Below are 19,836 nucleotides of genomic sequence, written 5' to 3'. Positions count from 1 at the left end.
ATATTAACACAGAGTACTAATGTACTGAATCACCACCCAGCCTTTGTTCAAAATAGTCTGAGTCATTTAACTATTAGTAATTAATTAAAGCAATGTTAACTGAACCAGTTTCTATCTGGTAAAATATGATATCAACCCTTGGGTAATTATTAAAATGAGCAGGGTAATTATAAAATGCCAAGACATTATAATCATATCATCACAATAAAACTAAAATGGCAGCTTTGTATCAGCCATCACTGTCATGACAAAAAGAGATTAAACAAAATATTTAGAAAGCTTCTTACAGTGTTTAATGAAGATCTTGAATACATTTTTTCTCAATCACTTTGGCGCATTTTTCAAAACAGCCTTAATATTCTCTAAACTATAAAGTTTAATTGTCACAACTGACTGCTGGAACATCATAACTCATACTGCATGTCTGCAAAATGAGTAACTCACCCAAAACATTTAATTCATGCTTCAAAACCTAGTTATTGTGTCAGCGTCTAGGCCAATGCCACCAGCATAAAAAGTGTTTTTGTCAGCGTGTGAATCACATTGGCCAAAATGTTTTGATCTTTTTTCACCATGAACAGTACATTTGTGTTGTACAAATATGTTATATGTAAAATGGTGTGGTACATGGCTGATCAACAAGCCATGTTTAGTTGCTGTGCATATTTTAGACAATTGCACTTATTTGCACACGTGCCAAAACACGTCAAGAAAAGAGTTCAAGAAAAAAAAGAAACACTGCCATCTAGTGTTGGTGCATTTCTCGAATCATTCTTAATATTTGCAAAGAAGTTTATGCATTTCTCAAAACAATTTGTACAAATAGCCCCACACACTGGATTACTTGCAAAAGCCTGTAACTTACTCAAAATCTTTAGTTCATCTCTCAAAAGTAAGTATTTATGTCAATGAACACATCAGTGCCATCAGAATGAAAAGTCCTTGTGTCATTGTTCACAAACAAGATGCTTAGTCATGTTGTCAATATAACAGTGCACACTGTTACAGTTTTTCTCAGTTGCTTTGGTGCATTTCTCAGAACAGAAATTACATTTTCAAAACTACTTGATCAACCTCATCATCTAGTCACTTGTGCACATCATAAAAGCATTTTCTCATTCTTTTGAACAAGTTGTGATTGCTTTGGTACATTCATGCAACTGATTATGTACATTTGTCTGCTCAGAATGTATTATATAGTTCTCTGTGCTATTGTCTTACCCCTCAAAACATCTAGTCATTAGTTCATCGTATAAGTCATTAAATGCAAAATGGTTGATCTAGTTGTCATACACATCTCTATTAGACTTTTTGTAAATTTGCCATGAATTGTGCTGGTGAATCTTGACTTTCACTAATGAAGAGAATATAGATCAACCAATTATAAACCAATTCTCTGAAATAGCTCAAAGGTGCATTTCATGACCCTTCAATTGGAAAGCATATATAGACAGAGGACAACACAAAAGTTACAAATTCTGACAATGGATGAACATCCAGAAAATGATCAGGGACAACAGCCGAGAGGAAGAAGAGGAGTAAGGATGCATGGAAGTGTACAGAGGCAAAACAGAGGAAGAGGAAGAGGAAGAAGAGGCCAAGGACAGAGGTGTATATCAGATGAAATAATGTTGTCAATCATGGCCTTACAATGGCTGAAGGGTGCAGCTAAAAATTGGGAGATCGGCCATATCCTCAATAATTCAAACATTTTGAAACAGTCGCTTTCAATCAATATCCCACATACAGTAATGTGTAAATTTGTACTTTTGAAAGGAAATATGGCATACATAAGAAGCGCAGCCTTCTGCATTTCAGTACAGTAACTGTTGCCATAGTTTACATCAGGTAATACTACTGTAAAAGAGTGCACTGTTACACTTCACTCACATGTAATACATTCGTACAAAAATAAATGTACTGTATAAATACAAATGTTCATATACTTTTTTCTATGTACTATTGACTCTTCTCAACAAATATCAGATTTTTTTTTTTTTTATAAAACTTTAATTTCCATGGTTGACTGTCATGGTGAAAAAACAACTAAACATTAACCAGTGTGGCTCACACGATGACAAAAATACTTTATATTTTGGTGGCCTTGGCCAAATTACTGACACGATAACTAGGCTTTGAAGCATGAATGAAATGTTTTGGGTGAGTAACTACATTTTGCAGACATGCAATAAAGTTCTGAAATTCCAGCAAACAGTTGTGACATTTGCACTCACAGTTTAGAGAATGTTAAGATTGTTTTGAAAAATGCGCCAAAGCAATTGAGAAAAACTGTAGTATTACCTGATGTAAACTATGGTAACAATTTAGATGACAGTTACATACTGAAATGCAGAAGGCTGCATTTCTTATGTATGCCATATATCCATATCAAAAGTACAAATGTACATATTACTGTATGTGGGCTATTGATTGAAAGAGACTGGATTCACAGTTATACTTGAGCTATTTCAGAAAACTGGTTTATCATTGCATGATCTACATTCTCTTCATCAGAGAAAATCAAGATTCACCTGCACAATTCATGGAAAATGTAGAAATGTGTAGAAAATATGCTTGACAGTTTATGACAACTAGATCAACTGCTTTTATTGACTTATATGACTATGTTTTGAGGGTTAAGGCTATTGCACAGAGAACTATATAGTACATGATATCATGCAAATCAGCACGGGGAGGTTATCACCCGCATGTGTGCCCGTGTGGAAATAGTTTTATTGAATTGAAAAAATAAAAAATCCCAAATTTTCTATATTCGTTCATAAATTATATTACTTTGTAATTTTCATAGTTGGCAGTTGGCATTACTCATAATAGTGGAATGAGAAGTTTAAAATATTTCTTTTTCGAAGCTGCTGTAGCTATAAAAAAAACTGATAGCTAAAGTTTAGGCCTTCATTACTTTCTCTTAATTTAATTAGTTTTTTAGCACCCCCTCTGAACTGTTAAGCCCTCCCTTAGCACCCCCAACAAAAAAATCCTGGAGCCGCCACTGCGCAGAGGTAAGAAGAAAACAGAAAATACAGCTAGCACAAGTGTCATCATGCAGCGCCGCACAGACCTATCGGCGAGAGTAGCCGCTTGCAGTCGGGGGTGGAATTGAAAGTGGAGACGTGAAGTCGGACACTTTCTGCTCCCGGTAGTGATGCTGTCACGGTGTTTGCATACTCTTATTACAGATGAAGTGAATAACATGCAATATTTGTCAAATGCACAGACGTTTCAGAAATGTTTTCATGAGAAATAGAAACACTTTTTATATACTGCTTAATACAGGGCCATATGTTCAAGAATAAAGTTCAACATAAACATATACTATTTAAATACCAATAAAGTGGGGGTATATTTGCTTTTATCAGTGTTTTTTTAATTAAATGTGACTCAGTGTAACATTGCGACTATACAGTAAAAAAGCTTTTACTATTCTAAAAGCAGACTTGTGAGCAGTATTTTTTTATTATTATGCAAAAATTATAAAGGTTTACACAAGCATATACAACTCACAACAAGTACAAAAACAAATAAACATTCATAAGAATATGTAAAGTGAAACCATTCATGCCAGGGGTAAAATTACAACAATTTAAAGTAACAAAAAGTCAAGTCAAGTCAATATTATTTGTATAGCGCTTTTAACAGTGCAAATTGTGTCAAAGCAGCTTTACATCGGCTTGATATAAAGCTGGGTGGCTTCATAGGTCTTTCTTGCTTTTTTGTTCTTAATTTTATCTAATGGAGTACCATATTTTTTTTATCTCTTTTATAAAATGTTCAAAGTTTTGCTTAGCTTTAGTCCATTTTTTCACATGAATGTGATATTTTCCAAGTAAAATAAGATCTGTGAGCAGTATTGGATTTGAAGTTGTTAAAAACACACGTCATTGTTGTCATGTGGTGAATTTGGCAACTCATGAAACAGCTGGGTCCTCATCAGCGCTCCTGCAGTCCCTCTGCAGAAACTGCGGTAGGCTCTGGAAAGCTCTCGCGGTACTTTGATGCCACAAGTCTGACAAATTTTCTAACCGGCATGCACTGCTTCAAGTCAGCCGCCGATCGGTCTGTACGGCACTGCATGAAGTCGAATGCACCTAATGGCAACAAAGAACAACATACTGTAGAAAATGACAGTACGGCCTGTAAGGTGTCATGAAAATGCATAGGCTATAAATAGTACACCAAATAAAAAACTTGTGGTACTGATACGCAAAAATGGACTTTGGCGTACATAAGATACGAACGTTTTTGGCGTGCATATAATAATTTGCGTACATACGCATCTGCCCCACAACCCTAATCCTACCCATCGCCTAGCATATACACGCCAAAGTCCATTTTACATTTTTATTTGGCATACTATTTATACGCAATTTCATGAGATCGGGTAGCAACAGCAGACAAATGGCATAGACAGAACACAGACTTTGCATTGTTTGCCAGACACATGCATTAAATGTTTAAATATCGGTTACATATACTGCTTATATTATTTCACCATCTGTACACAAATGTAAATAGTGAATGCAGTGTCCGTGGGTGTGGTAATTTTTGTTCCAGTCTGCCCCTGCTATTTTAGAAATGCCATATTTCCAGGTGCAGTCAGTCATTATTAATTGTATTAATTTGTGTCTGATGAAAAGGGAGGTTTTATTAGGCTATACTAACCTCACTGTAGTCCTTACCTCATGTGAATGTAGTTGATTTAAAACAATTTGTTAAAAAAAATATCAAAAGAGTAGTTATTGTTAACTAGGCCTAAAAGTACATTTTTGTTAATAAAAAATAAAATAAAAAAAAACTAATTAAAGTAAAATGAATGAAAGATCTAGAAGTAGATCTAAAACTGAAATAAATATAAGTTCAAACTAAACAGAAATATAAAAAAAAAAATGTAAAAATAAAAATGAATACTGAAACTTAAATGAAAACTGAATATTAGAATAAAAGCTTATTCAAAATATAAATAAATACTATAATAGTGTATAAATAAAACTAAAATAACAGTGATTCAAAAGTACCTTTTGTTCAGTTTTGTGTAGAAAAAGTTATTCTCTACTTTTTTTGCATAGATGCCACATTAGGCATTCAGCAAAGAAAAAAGGAGAACAACAATGTGTTATTTCCTGAAGTGCTAGTGTTAATTTTAAAAGCATTTGAATTACAATTTCTTGACTGAAAGAGATAGAAAGCAAGATTCTGGTTGAGTGAAGAGACACTCCCTCTAACTTGTCCTCCACAGGAAGGAAGAAAATGACAAGGAAACTGACTTTGACAAAACCACAAGTTGTAGGCTAAGACCTTGCATGACAAATAACAAAAATATAACAAAACAACAAACTAACGCCCAGTTCTGCTACTTCCACAGCACACATATGGGCTGCAGCTTAAGATGTATAGCAAAGTGGAGGAAAAGGCATCTGCAACCCCCAAAGATTCTCTTTGTTTTAGTCCTGACCATCAGCGTTATCTACAGTTGGTTGCCAGTGGTTGATAAACAACAACAATATCTCAATGGCAGCAATGCGTCACTCTCAAACAATATCACAATCCTGTTGTGGCACTGGCCGTATGGCACCCAGTACAGCCTTGCGGGTAGGCTAGGGGATAATCGCACTCTCTATGAGAGCGCCGATCTAGTGGTTTTTCATCACTTTGAGCTAAGGCTGCATAAACAGCACCTTCCAGTGAATCTCCATCGGCCCGCCAAACAGTGGTGGGTATGGCTTTCTTTAGAGGCGCCACAAAACAACGGCAACTTGTTGCCATACAACACCCTTATCAACCTCACCATGTCATATCACCCTCTAGCTGACATCACTGTGCCCTACGGGAAACTGTTACAGAAGAGGAAACCAGATTTATACCAAAAAACAAGAGTTATGAAGCCTGTTGGGTGGTTAGTAACTACAAAAAACAGCACAAAAGGAGCGCTGTGTTCCAAGACCTAAAGAAGAACCTCAAAGTGCAACTCTATGGCCTTGCCGCCAAAAAACCTCTAGCGAAGGAGGCGTTGCTTCCAACGATTTCATGCTGTTATTTCTACCTGGCCTCCACACAGTCTCCACACTATATCACTGAGAAGCTCTGGAGAAACGCTTTCCAGGCTGGGACCGTGCCTGTGGTGCTGGGACCGCCACGCAGAGACTATGAAGCTGTGGCGCCTCCAAATTCCTTCATCCATGTGGATGATTTTAAAGCTTTTAAGGCCTTGGCTGAGTATTTGAGAGGCCTAACTAAAGATCCGGAAAAGTATAATGCTTATTTTACCTGGAGACAAGACTATACGGTCAAATTATACACAGACTGGAGAGAGAGACTGTGCAATATGCCCCATATACGGTCAATTTCCAACTCGAAAGGTTTATGAGGATTTGAGAGTGTGGACAAAATTACTTACTTAACAGGCAGCTGAAATTTTAACTGTCCGTTCACACAGAGCATGTTTTTGCATTCGCTGGATGCTGCAAAAGATGCAAGACACGAGTGTAGCATTCAATGACATTTGTCTAGGGCGCATTTACACAGAAAAAAGCAACACAATAGAATGGAAAAAAAATAAAAATTCAAGATGCAGGGTAGTGGAATGAAAAAAAAAAAACAAGGTCCTATATATGCGGGTTTTTTTTTTTTTTTTTTATATTATCTTAGCTGCATTTTTGGAACACTGTGTTGTGCCGGAAGTGCTGCAAAATATGCAAGATGCATGCGCAAAGGTCAAAGATGTCCATGTAGTGCACGTTAACGTAGAACAATTGAAAAACTGTATAATGGAAAGCAAAAAATGCACACAAAAAGTGTGACCTGAGTATACCATACGCACCTGCAAGTCATCAATTCCCTCATCAGCCAGCATTTATATGCACACACCTCACTTCAATCGATGTCGGATCTCGTTCAGACATAGTGGACTCTCTCCATGACATCCTAGTGATACATTGAGATACCTGCCTTGTTTACGTACCTATTGTGTCTTCTCCAGAGTTACCTTCTGCTCCTAGCTCCAACGTCCTCTCCAGTCTCCATCCCATTGTGGATCATCTCCATACTCATCATCCGAGGTGTTTGCTTACTTCCATCTCCGTCCCACGATCTCCTGCGAAACAAGAATCAAGGTTACAAGTTTCTTCAAGTCAAGAAACCCTTCATCACTCAGGATACTCATCTTTCATCTGCACCCACACCCATTGCTGATAATAAACTCACCTGTTTCACCTTTATTTCTTTGTCCGAGGGTCATTCCGTGACAATGTCAAAAGACCATTTTTAGAAAGCAGTGCAGTAGAATGCAAAAACATGTTCTAGGTGAGTAGCCCCTAAGGGGCCATTCACAGAGAATGATTTTAAGTTTAGAAACCGGAAAATGCTAAACAGTGGAAAAAGTACATTCCAATAAAATAGATGCTTTTTTAAAAAAGTTAAACTTTTTAACTTGTGGTACATTTTTAGTCGTGTGAAATGCTGAATAAAAAATAAGCGTCACAGGCAAATGCACCCATCTAGTGCATGTTTCCATGGGAAAGCAGTGCAGTGGAATGCAAAAACATGTTCTGTGTGAATTGCCCGTAAGCACTTTACAGGTTGCATGATGCAGTATTTATTTGAATTCATACTGACAGCATCAGCAGCACCGCTTATGTATAAATACAGCACTGAGCGTTGGTGTGCACCTGTGCAAATATAAAAACACAGAAGTTCTATTGCGACTTATACGCTGCTGGGGCCATGGTGCCAAACAGAAACCACAATGTGCAAACCTTGCTTACTCTCCTGTCAACATGCTTAGGCTATATATATCCTGTGTACAAGGATTATTTAAGGATGAAACAAATGTTTGCAAGCAAATCAGCTATTTTTTTTAAATGCTTCTTTAAAAACTGGTGGGTCATATATGGAAGCAGAATAATTACATTTTTTGAAACATAAAGCATGCTGTATTCCACAAATCGAAAAAAAAATATGCATTGCAATTAACAGTCCTTGCATTTTAATGCCTAGTATTACCAGGGCTTGCATTTTTAGGTCCTGAAATTTTACATTTAAATTAAAATTTACTTTATTTAAGCTGTGAATATTTCAATTCAAAATATATCACACACATTTTCATAATTAAAAATTCAATAATTCATATTCACCTTCCAGAATTCCCTTTTAAAATATTCAATCTGTTTAAAAATACGATGTATAATGTTTGACAAGCTGCCAAATTCGCTGCCACAAATTAAGTGTTTAAAATTCGGCAGAAAATTCAGCGGTGCACATCCGGGACCCACAGGAATAGCAGTAGAGCACCGATGTATGATCTCCAGCTGATGTCAGCCGCTCAGCAGCAGGTGGCGCAAGCGGCTCTTGATGAAGGCCATATGTGGATCAAGTCTTTTTTTTTTTTTTTCACACTTTTTTACAAAACACAATTTACAAAATCTCTCGTTTGGAGACTTTTAAGCAGAACATAAGTAAACACAATTAAATGGAACACATTTCAATAAAGAAAATAAATACAAATAAATGTAAAATAAAATAAATTAAGCAAAGGCACTTCAGTCCATAAGGCATGTCAAAGTTATTCACATATATATATTGACCACAGTCTTCATATATTCTTAAAATAAAGTTACATGGAAGCTTTACAAGTTACAATGACAAATATTTTGAGACATCTTCACATAGAGAGTAAATGTTGTCACTGGATCTTTCAGAAGTTTCAAAGAAGCAAAGTATTCCCTCAATTCAATTTTAAACACCATTAGGGATGGATTTTTGTTTTGCCATTTATGAATATGGTATTTACCCATAATTGTTATGATATTGTACATTCTAAAAAGTTCCTTCGGAAGGTTTTCATTACCAAAAAGAATTTGCTCTAACTTTAATTGTGTAATTCTCTCCATTTTTGTTTCCAGCCAACTCATGACATCTTGCCAGAATATTTTTATCACTGGACAAGAAAAAAACAAATGTTCAATAGTTTCATCTTCCTGGGAACAGAGCACACATGGCTCCACTTCAAAACCAAATCTCTTTAAGCATATCTGCTGCTGGATAATATCCATTTATAATTTTGAATTGCATTTCATTGATTTTAGGAGGTATAGGCCATTTCATGAATTTGATGTATTTATTCGTTATTTTGTCATCATAATGCCTTATTTTTATATTTTGGTCAAAATCATGTATATTTGGTTTAGTTGCAGTTTAGGCAAATTTGTTTGACTTTTGGAATAATGTAAATAGTTTGGTATCATATTTAATAGGGCTATTGGTATTGCTTTACATACCTTATTATAATCCCTTATTAAACTTTGTATATTAAATTTTGTTTTAAAATCCATAAACCTAAGAAAATGACCTTGTTCATCTAATCTGTGATGAAAATGATTCCCTTTAATAAAGTGTTTTTTTACTTATTGTTATCACTCTGTTGTTCCACTCTGTGTAAAATTATGAGTAAATACCATCTTCCAGTAGTGGAGAACTTGTTTATGATATTCAGACAGTTTTAGTGGCAATTTGGATACCTCGAAATCGCACTTTAAAAGAAACTCTAAGCTTCCCACTTTATCAAAAATATTTTTGGGAATATGATACCATAAAGAATCAGGTTAATCTAAAAAGGCTTTTACCCAGTTAACTCTAAAAACTCCAACCATAGATTCAAAATCAATTGTTTTTAACCCCCCTTTATTATAGTCCTTTACAAGTTGTGATTTTTTGATATAGTGCGTTTTATTACGCCAGATGAATTGGTAAATTATAGTGTTTGCTTTTCTTATGTTTTGTAACTAATATAGAGAGAATAGCTTGGGTAAATTAATTTAGAAATCCCTTCTGATTTTGACAATATGTTCCGTCCTAAAATAGTTAAGTCTCTTGTTAACCAAAGATTTAGGTTTCTTTTTATTTCTTAAATTTTCTCTGTTATATTTTTGGATTCTCTTATTGCCAAGTTTTTAGATAGATGAATTCCCAAGTATTTAACATCATTCTTAACTGTAATCATCTCCAAGTCTGTCTCAGTGCAATTATACAAGGGTAATAGTTCACTTTTTTTTTTATTAAGGCAAAGACCTGATGCCCTTGAAAAAACAGAAATCGTATTTAAAGCCTTCTGAAGAATTGATTTGTCCTTTAGAAATATCACTGTATCGTCAGCAAATTGGCTCATTTTCAATTCGGTATCACAAACCTTTATCCCTTCAAGGTCTTTATTATTTACTACATAATAGGCCAAAAGCTGCGTACAGAGAATGAATAATTTTGGTGAAATTGGGCAACCTTGTCTTATTCCACAAGAGACATTAATTCTTGGAGTGATGCCTGATTGAAATGAAATATAACTGTATATTTGGTCATAAAACATTCTGATTACCTTACAAAAGTTGTTGCCAAACCCAAAAAGTTGGAGCGATTTCAGTAAGAAGTCATGTTCGATAGAATCAAATGCCTTGAAAAAATCAATAAACAATATTAAGCTTTCTGTGTTAATAAGGCTCTGGTAATCTAACATACCCATAATTAATCTCACATTGTTATGAATATTGTTACTGAAATTCGTCTATTAAATTTTTACTCTATTAGCATATACTAAAGCTAGTAATTTATAATCATTGCAAAGTAGAGTTATAGGTCTCCAATTATCTAATAGTAATAAGTCTTTATTGGGTTTGGGCAACAAGGTTATCAGACCAGTTTTCATTGTAGGGGATAACTGACCATTTTTTATGCAGTCGAGATACGCATTAAATAATACATTTTTAATATCTGTCCAAAAAGTCTTAAAAATTCTATAGATAAACCATCAATGCCCGGTGATTTAACATTTTTCATTTATTTTAAAGCTTCAATTTCTGTTAAAGTTGCATCTCTTTCTAGTAAAAATTTGTCTTCATCTGTTAGTTTTGTTACATTTTCTTTTACACTATTCATAAAGAAATCACAATCATCACTCTGAAATTTTTTCTTATATAAGTTGCTATAGAATTGACATACTTCCTCTGTTATTTTATGTCTTGAATAATATTTCCATTTTGGTTTAATTGTGTTATACATTTTTTAGTCTGTCTCCGTTTTTCAAGGCTATAAAAATAGGATTTTTTTCCCCCTGCTCAATCCATTTGGCTTTTGATCTTACAAAGGCGCCTTTTGCCTTCTCCAAGTATATAACATCTGATCGGTTCTGAAGCATGTGTAACTCTTGTGTCTCTTCTACAGTTATGTTAGGTTGTCCACATAATAAACTTATCTTTTCAACTATTTCCTTTTGTTTACGTTTACGGTTGTCGGCTATTTTCTTACCAGTTTCAATAGCTTGTTGCTTTACTCGAATTATTCTAATCTGGCTACAGAATTCTTCGTTCAGCAACAAGGTATTGTTAAATTTCCAAATATTGTTTGATTTTTGGTTTTGTTTGACTATTGAGAGTGACAAACCAATAAGACAATGATCTGTGAGGAGATGATTGAATATCACATTTTGGTGTAAGATTAGTAATATTTGGAGACACAAGCCAATAATCTATCCTTGAACATAGGTTAGCATCTGCTGGGCTGATCCAAGTAAATTGCATTGTGTTGGGGTGTGTCACTCTGCAATAATCTACCAAGTTATTGGATAAACAAAAATTATTTAACATGTCATTATATTCTGGTTGTAAGCCCTTGGGAGGTTTCCTGTCAAGCCAGGAATTAGGTGCTATGTTAAAATCACCTCGTATTATTATGCTATCCGTGCCATAAATTGCACTCCATTCCCTGATAGCTTGAGTTAACTTTAACATTTTTATTGAGAGATCTGTTGTTGTACCCATAATCAAAATCATTTTAAAATCAAATACTTCAACCACAACCAAATGAAGTCGGTCTACTTCATTGTGTGGTGCGCCAGAGCATGTCAGGGGAGGTGTGCGTAGTAGTAGAATAATAATTAATTATTGATTACTAATTTGAATCAGTACTTTATAACGAAAATCATATCTTAAAATGAAAAGAAGCAGGCTTTTGCAATCACGTCATTTTAAACCGTAAACCCCTGGAAAGCCCAAGGATCCAGTGAACGAATTCAAACAATATAAGCTCAAAGCAGCGCTAATGCAGAGAAAACAGGGGAGTACCGGCACTTCTTTTTTTCCATTTCAAGCACTGATTGTAATCGATTATTACATAATTATGTGATTGTGTATTTAAATTATGCTCGAATATTACCAAACTCTATGACAGTGCGATCCCTGTGTGAGATATGTGATTGTGGACATATTTCAACATGAAATTCGCCTATCGAATATTATACATCTTATTTTTAAACAGATTGAATATTTTGGAAGTGAATTCTGGAAGGTGAAAATGAATTATTGAATTTCTATGAAAATGTGTGTGAAATATTTTGAATTGAAATATTCACAGCTTAAATAAACAACCGTGTTAAATTTCCTAGACCTAAAAATGCAAGCCCTGGAAATACAAGGCATTAAAATGCAAGCACTGATGCAATGCATCTTTTTTCAGATTTGTGGAATTCAGCATGCTTTGCGTTTCAAAAATTGTCATTATTCTGCTTCCATAGTCATAGATGTGTGCTTGGGGAGGGGATTGAATTGATATTGAAGAAATATTGAATTGATATACAATAAAACCTGTTGACCAAAGTTTTAAACCAAGATCTTCATCCATTTAAAAAAAACAAAAACAAACAAGTGACTGTCAATGGAAATGTTTTAATTGCTACCCAATTATACTGTTTGTTGAGCAGAGTTACAATAAATTATCAAACATGGCTTTCATTAACATTGCATAGGGATGAGCATGCATGATAAACACACCAAAAAGATAAGGCACATGACCTGCACAGAGAGGCTTTCAAACTGGCAGTAAATTTCATCTATCACCCTGATAAAAAGATATTACACCTATAATTATTTTCAATTGGAGATGGGAGAGTGCAAGCATTTAGAGAAAAAGAACAATGACTGATGTCCTTTGCAAACCATGTAAAAAGGTCTCCTCCAAATTGTAGTTTAAAAAAAAAAAAAAAAAAAAAATCCACCTCTTTAAAAATCAAGTAATTAAGCTCATGAAGTCTTGAATTTGCTGCCAGTTCACACAGAAAGTTGGAGAAAAACTAAAGGTATGGAGACAAATATGGAAATATACTTTGGGAATCAAAGATTGAACGATAAGACAGACATATGTACATAAAAAATTGATACATGAGCAAAATGTAATAAAAACTATAAAAATCATATCTGAACCTATGACTTCGTGTGCAAACGCATTAGTTGAACAAGGCACCCATTATACAATGATCCATCAGGCTGCTGGTGTGCATGGTCAAGTCTAAACCATACACTATACAATCAGAGCATCCCAAGGCACATATGGAAAGAACCAAATAAACAGATGCAATGTTTACATAAAAAGACATACTTGATCTATAGCTTCGCTTGGAGATTTCTATAAAATTTAGCTGGTGAGGTGACCCACCAGTCCAGGGTGCAGGGCGTTTTTAAAGACCTCAGGTCGGTGGAGGGATGGCATGTATAGGGCAGGGGCTCCTCCGGGATGGGCTGATCCAGGATAGCCTTGCCCTGGGAGGGCTGTGCCACCCATGTGGTGCGGAGGTGGTGGACTCTGCTCGTAATACTGTGCTTCAGCACATTCATCATCAAAGGGCAACGCTAGACGTTTTCCCTTTTGTCTACGGTTGCAGAACCACACACGTACTACCTAAGGAAAAAAGGACACAGTTCAGGTCAAATTGGTTCTAGAAGCTCTAAATATGATGGATCCAAAGACTTTGAGGCATGCTTACATCTCTCTCCAGGCCTAGGTCATCAGATATGTGTGTGATCTCCAGAGTGTTGGGTTTGGGGCACTTCACAAAGTACGACTCCAGAGCAGAACGGACTGTGCCTTCCAAACTGGTCCTCCGCTTTCTTTTTCTAGTGTCGACGAACACCCGTTCAATTTTGTACATCTGGAAGACATAAAAAAAAAAAAGAAAAAAAAAAAGAGAGATGAGACAAACTTGTTCTACATGTTTGAAATAAGATTTAATACAAACTAAATGTACAATTATGCAAGCATTTCTGGAACATTTTATGCTTACTAGTCACTGAATTGAATGGTCAAATATGCGTTATAATGAACACAGCAAAAACACAACGAGTTTTGCAGGTCGTCTTGCAGCTCGATATTTCATTGTAGTACTACAATACTGTAATGTTAAATGTATGACGAGATTTGAAAACATTGGTTGGAAATTTACAAAGTATCAAATGTAATCAGTTACATTAATGAATTACACTACTTATTACATTTTAAATGGGGTAACTTGTAATCTGTAACCTATTACATTTCCAAAGTAACCTTCCCAACACTTAGGAAGGGTGAAATGGTGTAATGTAGCACACACCTGAAAAGCTTTAAAAGCTCAGTGTATACTACAGTATGTAGTTTACACTGATAAGCTTTTCAATTCTCTCACATACTAAAAGGCCACACTAGCATTCTATTCCAAAACATAGCCACGGGTGACTGAGGTAAAATATTAATCAAGTTCAACGACAGGGGTCGCCTTCTTGAGCGCCCTCTACAGTAAATGTAGTGTACTTACATCCTGAGGGTTTTCGGAATTCTCTGCCTCATTCAACCACCTCTGGAGCAGCGGCTTCAGTTTGCACATATTCTTGAAACTAAGTTGGAGAGCCTCAAAGCGGCAGATAGTCGTCTGACTGAACATTTTGCCTACACACAAAAACGTTTAAACAGTTAGCTTGAAACGGGTTCTTCATACGCAAGTTTATATAATGGTTAGACACCTCAAACTCACCATAGAGGTTTCCCAGCGCGAGCCCCACGTCTGCCTGCGTGAAGCCCAGAGTGATGCGCTTGTGTTTGAGCTCTTTGGCAAACTGCTCCAAGTCTTCTGTAGTCAGATTCTCCTAAAAATGTCAATGGAAAGTGGTTAAATTATACCCACAAACAACAGAAGTATATCTAAATTAACATTTCATTTAGGTCCAAAACCTCACCTCCTCCTCAGAATCACTGCACCCTCCACTGGAGGAGCCGCTGCTCCTGGCTGCGCTTTGTGCCTGACCCGAAGGAATGTTTTGCGCGGAGGCTCCGTTGAAAAAACCTGGGCTTCCGAACCCATTTCCGGGTGGAGATGGAGACAGCGATGGGGATGATGCGGAGGGAGTCGGGGGAGCTTGAGAAATATTAGCGGGGGCCGTAATATGAGGCAGTCCAGGCCAAAACGAGGGGTTCCAGGGTGTGTAGTAATTCACCCCGGTGGGTACGGATGATGTCCCGGGTGTGAGATTATATTGTGACATCGGCTTGTTTTCTTCATTGGTGTAATCATCAACATCCTTTTCGGTTTTTACCTCAGCTGGAATCTTGATTTGTTCCCTGGTTTCAGCGATAGGCGGGCTGATGTTCGCCGGGTGGGTGGCTGTCGTCGCTCCCGCGACCTGCCCGGTGAACTCGGGTGCAGCAAACGGGTACCAGTGTTTGGGTTGCGCAAAATCACTACCTTGCAGATCGTTCGTTTTAAAATCGCCTGAAAATGGGAAGAAGTTTTGGTGTGTCGCAGGGCTGATTCCATTGAAATGGGCTTTGTTAAAAAGCAGGCTTGGATCCTGAAGCATGCCGTGCGCGAATTGCAAAGACGCACCGCCAAGTCCATCTAGACCCGGCGCTTGAGGATACATGGCCCTGTTGATCTCGTAGGGTCTGCAGTCCGCTCCTGTCGGGCTCTGTGGTCTCTCAGTCATCTTCTCACAAAAAGTTATGTAGATTTCAAACGAGAAAGCGTTGAGGCTGTTGGTTTGATAGTCAATAAACGGCGATCAGTAGCTCCATGCCAGGATGTGCTTATAGAAATACCAGACTTTGTAAACCAAAGTAGATTTCGAAGCCTCAAACTGTGCGTCCCAAAACCAGCTTGTGTGGAAATGTGTGACGGCCTTCAGAACGGTCTAGAAACTCACCAACACCAACTCTTCCCAATCGCAATTCTGATCCTGTCCCACACAGGTTTTCCTAATCAATCGGAGTTGGAGGCTGGGGTCTTGACCATCTCCTCTCCTATTGGTCACCTGAGACAATAAGCCACAGCTGACGGTGAATTTGTGAATGAACTTGGTTTTCTCATTGTGTAAGGACGTTTTTGGGAATGTGAGGTGTATCTGTAGCCTATATATTTGCTTTTTCCAAAAGTACACAAATAAAGCATTTAATCTTAATAAAAAATGTACTTAAGTAAAACTAGGAAATTCATAAAATGAAATGCATAATAGGTTAATCCAGCTTTCTCTAATGCATGTCGAGTATTTACAATGCAAACAGCACTATGTATTGAGATGTGTTTAATATTCATGCCACATTAAGTAAACTTTGTTTCAGTAATATGCACTTAATGAGCTTTCTTGATATTGAAATTCTCCACAGCCGTGAAAATCCATTTTGTTGTGCACGAATCGAACAGCCAGTTTTAAGAGGTATTTTATACCCAACTTCGTTCATCAGATTTCATGAAGAAAAGTATTTTTTAATTTAATAATATGCAAACAAAATATATCATAAAACTATACAACTGCATTCACATGTATTTTCGCTGTTCTATTTGGCCAAGAGCGACAAATAAAAGGTGAAATGTTTGTTGGATTACAAGCGTCGCATCTCCCACCTTCACGCTGCTTGTTGAATCACTGATAGGAGCCGTGTATACACGCAAGAGTAGTTTGAAAATCAAGACAACAATAGCCTTGATGTGGAATGACATTTTATTTTAGTTCACTTTTAGTTTTATATCTTGTACGTTTAACAAAAACTTATTTCAAAGAAATGTTAAGTAAATAAAGTTAGCCAAGCAAAATCGCATAATTAAGACAGCAGACAATGAATGATAATATGGTAATGTAGGCCTATATTTATAAAAAAAAGTTGTCTTGGATCATGGTGAAATCCCCCCCCCCCCCCCCCATTAATTAAACCGCATTTCTCTCTGAATTTATTAGGCAATTATTATTTGTATATATAGGGCAAGATAAAAGCTCATCTAGATAGAACTCATCTGATTTTATTATATTTATTTATTCTATATGCGTATTCTAGGTACACTGTAAAAATTCATCTAGCCTACTTCGTCTTTAAGAAATTTAGTTGCTGTCTTTTTAAAAAGTATAATCAAATTAGCTGTAGGCGAAACGATAAACTTCATTTATATTGAACAGCCCTGCAAAATGTCGTTGGATCTGGTGTAGCCTAATTAAAAAAATAAAAGTTGAAATTTGTTAAATTATTTTGGCGACTTGAAATAGCCTAATATAAAATAACAGCCTATAGGCTATTTACATTATATAGGGCTAAGAAGTAGCGTAGGCTTTTTGTTTCATTACACATTGTTTACAGACTCATCGATACAGCTGTGCACCCCCGACCGAGCCGATCGGCGCAGATTGCGGCAGGAAGACGCGCCGCAGGAAAGTGGATGGGGGAGGCATTGTGCCAGAAGAGCCCGAGGCCCCCCGCCGCTTCCAGATCCAGAGTTGCGATGGCCGGCCATTAGCTGCCTTTCAGCACTGAACAATAAGCCGCAACCCTTTGATTGCGCCCCCACCCCCTCCTCTGATGAAACAAACACTCCACAAAGTTTCACCGATACTCTGTCCCAAAGTATCTTTCCAACATAAATATCTAGGCCTACACATATATGTATACTGAAGACATGTTGTTGTTATAGACCTTAGTCAGGGTGGCGCCATATTTAATTCTTGGCAGCAGCGAAAACGTGAGGGAAACAAATACAGTTAGTTCAGTGTAAGAACTGTCGTTTAACAATATATTGTTTGTTGACTAAACGTTTTTCCGAACGTCCAGTAGAAAAAAACTCCATAAAACTGTTTTGAAAGTTCCAACTTGTGAAAATTACGAGATATGGGTCATCTCAGCAAACAGGAACATTTTCACAACACGTTTTTTATATAAGTTATATAAATAAGGTTATATAAGTTATATAAATAAGGCCAAAACTTAAAGTAATGTTTATGGAACCTTCTTTTAAATTACTATACATTCTAAGAACGTTGAGAGAAAACGTCCTTAAAATGTTATTTGTAGCCCTGTTTGTTGAACGTTTTAAGAAATGTTTTTGTAATCGTTAAATAATGTTATAATCATGACAAGAACACGGAACATTTGAATTTTTTGGGAAATTTTTATAACCTAAATTGGTTACCTGTGTTTATACAGTGTGTGTCATGGTAAGATCTATGGCTCAAAATAACTACTATGCACATTTATACCTCTGTAGTCTGCTTTTATTCCCATTCTAATCTTGCTGATGCTCCGCCACCCACCCAGGGCATTACACACCATCAGTACAAGCAGAGCCAACTCAAATCTAGAACAATCAACCCCCTGCCATCAAACACACTCTCTCAGACCAGGAGCTATAGGTCACAACTGAGCTGTCCATCTCTCCTGGTCACAAAGCCTATAGGAAAGGACACACAGGAGGCCAGTCAAAGCTTTTAAAAGACATCAAACCACTGCTGCAGGCATTGTGCTGGCTCATGGACTTGGGTGGGGATTGTTATGTAAAGTGCAGACAGAGGAGGAGAAAGTGGAGAGAGATGACACAGCCCCAATGAGGGACGGCAGAACCCGGATTAACCCGCAAAACACTCCCAGGTGGCTCTGTTTGCAGGCTTGTGTACTGTAAAATCTACAGTCAGCAAAACTTGTCTTAACTTCTTTAGAATTAACCAAGTGCCACTGAACTCTGATGCACAGAAATATTACTGAATATTGTTAAACTGGATGTTCAGTGATATAGAGCAACAGCATCACCCCACCCTTGTTTACATGAAATGCATTCTGAACATTTCAGGTGGTTATGTCTGCATCAGAATTATATTTTAGATGTGAGAACCAAATGTTGTTGACAAAAGGGCGGATATGTGGTAAAGTACAAGTTGAGATGAAATTATGACTTTGTGTTTGAAGATCACAATCTGAGGAGGAAGGAAATACATGGAAATCAAATATGAAGCTCTTACATGCATATTTCCCAAATATTTTGGTAAAAATTATGTTACATCAAATAGCTGTTTTAAACTTCTTAGATCTCTTTTATATCCAATATCATGGCATCTGAAGTATTCTATGAAACAGGGTTATTAGTTAACTAAAACCATAGACATTAATTACTTAAACATTGGCTGAAATAAAAAGAAATATAAACAACTGAACTTCTTTTATTTGAACTATTTGCCAAAGCAACATTATATTTAGTTACTTGGTGTGCTAAAGCAACTAAAACGGGAAATTAAAAACCTTTATAGATATAAAAGAGCAATAACTAACAAAAATGACAAAAACACAACTAAAACAAAAAAATAAATACATGTAAATAATTATATATTTATTAATAATAGCTATAAATAACATTTAGACTAAAAATGAAAAATAAAAATGACAAAAAAAACTATAGTATACCAGTGGTACTGAAAAGATCACTGATATCAAATTATCAGTATTTATCAACACCTGATTTGTGTTATTTCTATTCTCAGTGGTTGACTGTACTCTTCTGAATAATAATGACAATAAAAAATAAAAAAAAACAAGTTGTGTATTACATGCTTTATCATACTCTAGAAACATTTTTTTTTTTGGCATAATAAATGTCATTTTATAGTGCCCTATTAATTGACTTAATGTAGGCCCAAAGCGTGGGAAAAATAGTTTGGTTGTCAGTGATTTTTATTTTATTTTAATTTTTCTATTTTAATGACTTTTTTTCTTTTTAAGGTCTTAGTA

General features: G+C 36.1%; 1 protein-coding gene, 1 long non-coding RNA gene and 1 pseudogene across 3 annotated transcripts; 1 reads left to right on the top strand and 2 right to left on the bottom strand.

Annotated features, from left to right (window-relative positions):
* Positions 1-3,457: 3,457 nt before the first annotated feature.
* Positions 3,458-8,283, bottom strand: LOC306855814. The gene is made up of 4 exons (XR_013782961.1): positions 8,148-8,283; positions 6,977-7,108; positions 6,413-6,476; positions 3,458-4,106 (listed from the first exon to the last, which is right to left on the bottom strand). It is a non-coding gene; the product is annotated as an uncharacterized lncRNA (long non-coding RNA).
* LOC306855813 (alpha-(1,3)-fucosyltransferase 7-like) lies at positions 4,095-6,490 on the top strand (annotated as a pseudogene). Its single transcript has one exon. The product of its transcript is annotated as an alpha-(1,3)-fucosyltransferase 7-like (transcript).
* A 5,184-nt stretch (positions 8,284-13,467) lies between the features above and the next one.
* On the bottom strand, positions 13,468-15,785 carry LOC306855606 (POU domain, class 5, transcription factor 1; the record flags this gene model as incomplete). Its single annotated transcript, XM_079394378.1, has 5 exons — positions 13,468-13,731; positions 13,817-13,981; positions 14,621-14,751; positions 14,837-14,948; positions 15,039-15,785. 5 exons carry the CDS (start codon positions 15,783-15,785, stop codon positions 13,468-13,470), a joined length of 1,419 nt encoding a protein of 472 aa, XP_079250504.1.
* Between the last annotated feature and the right edge of the window lie 4,051 nt (positions 15,786-19,836).

This window comes from Barbus barbus, assembly GCF_936440315.1.
Source record: "Barbus barbus genome assembly, chromosome: 36".
Taxonomy (NCBI): Eukaryota; Metazoa; Chordata; class Actinopteri; order Cypriniformes; family Cyprinidae; genus Barbus; species Barbus barbus.
This window is presented reverse-complemented; position numbering and strand designations above follow the sequence as displayed.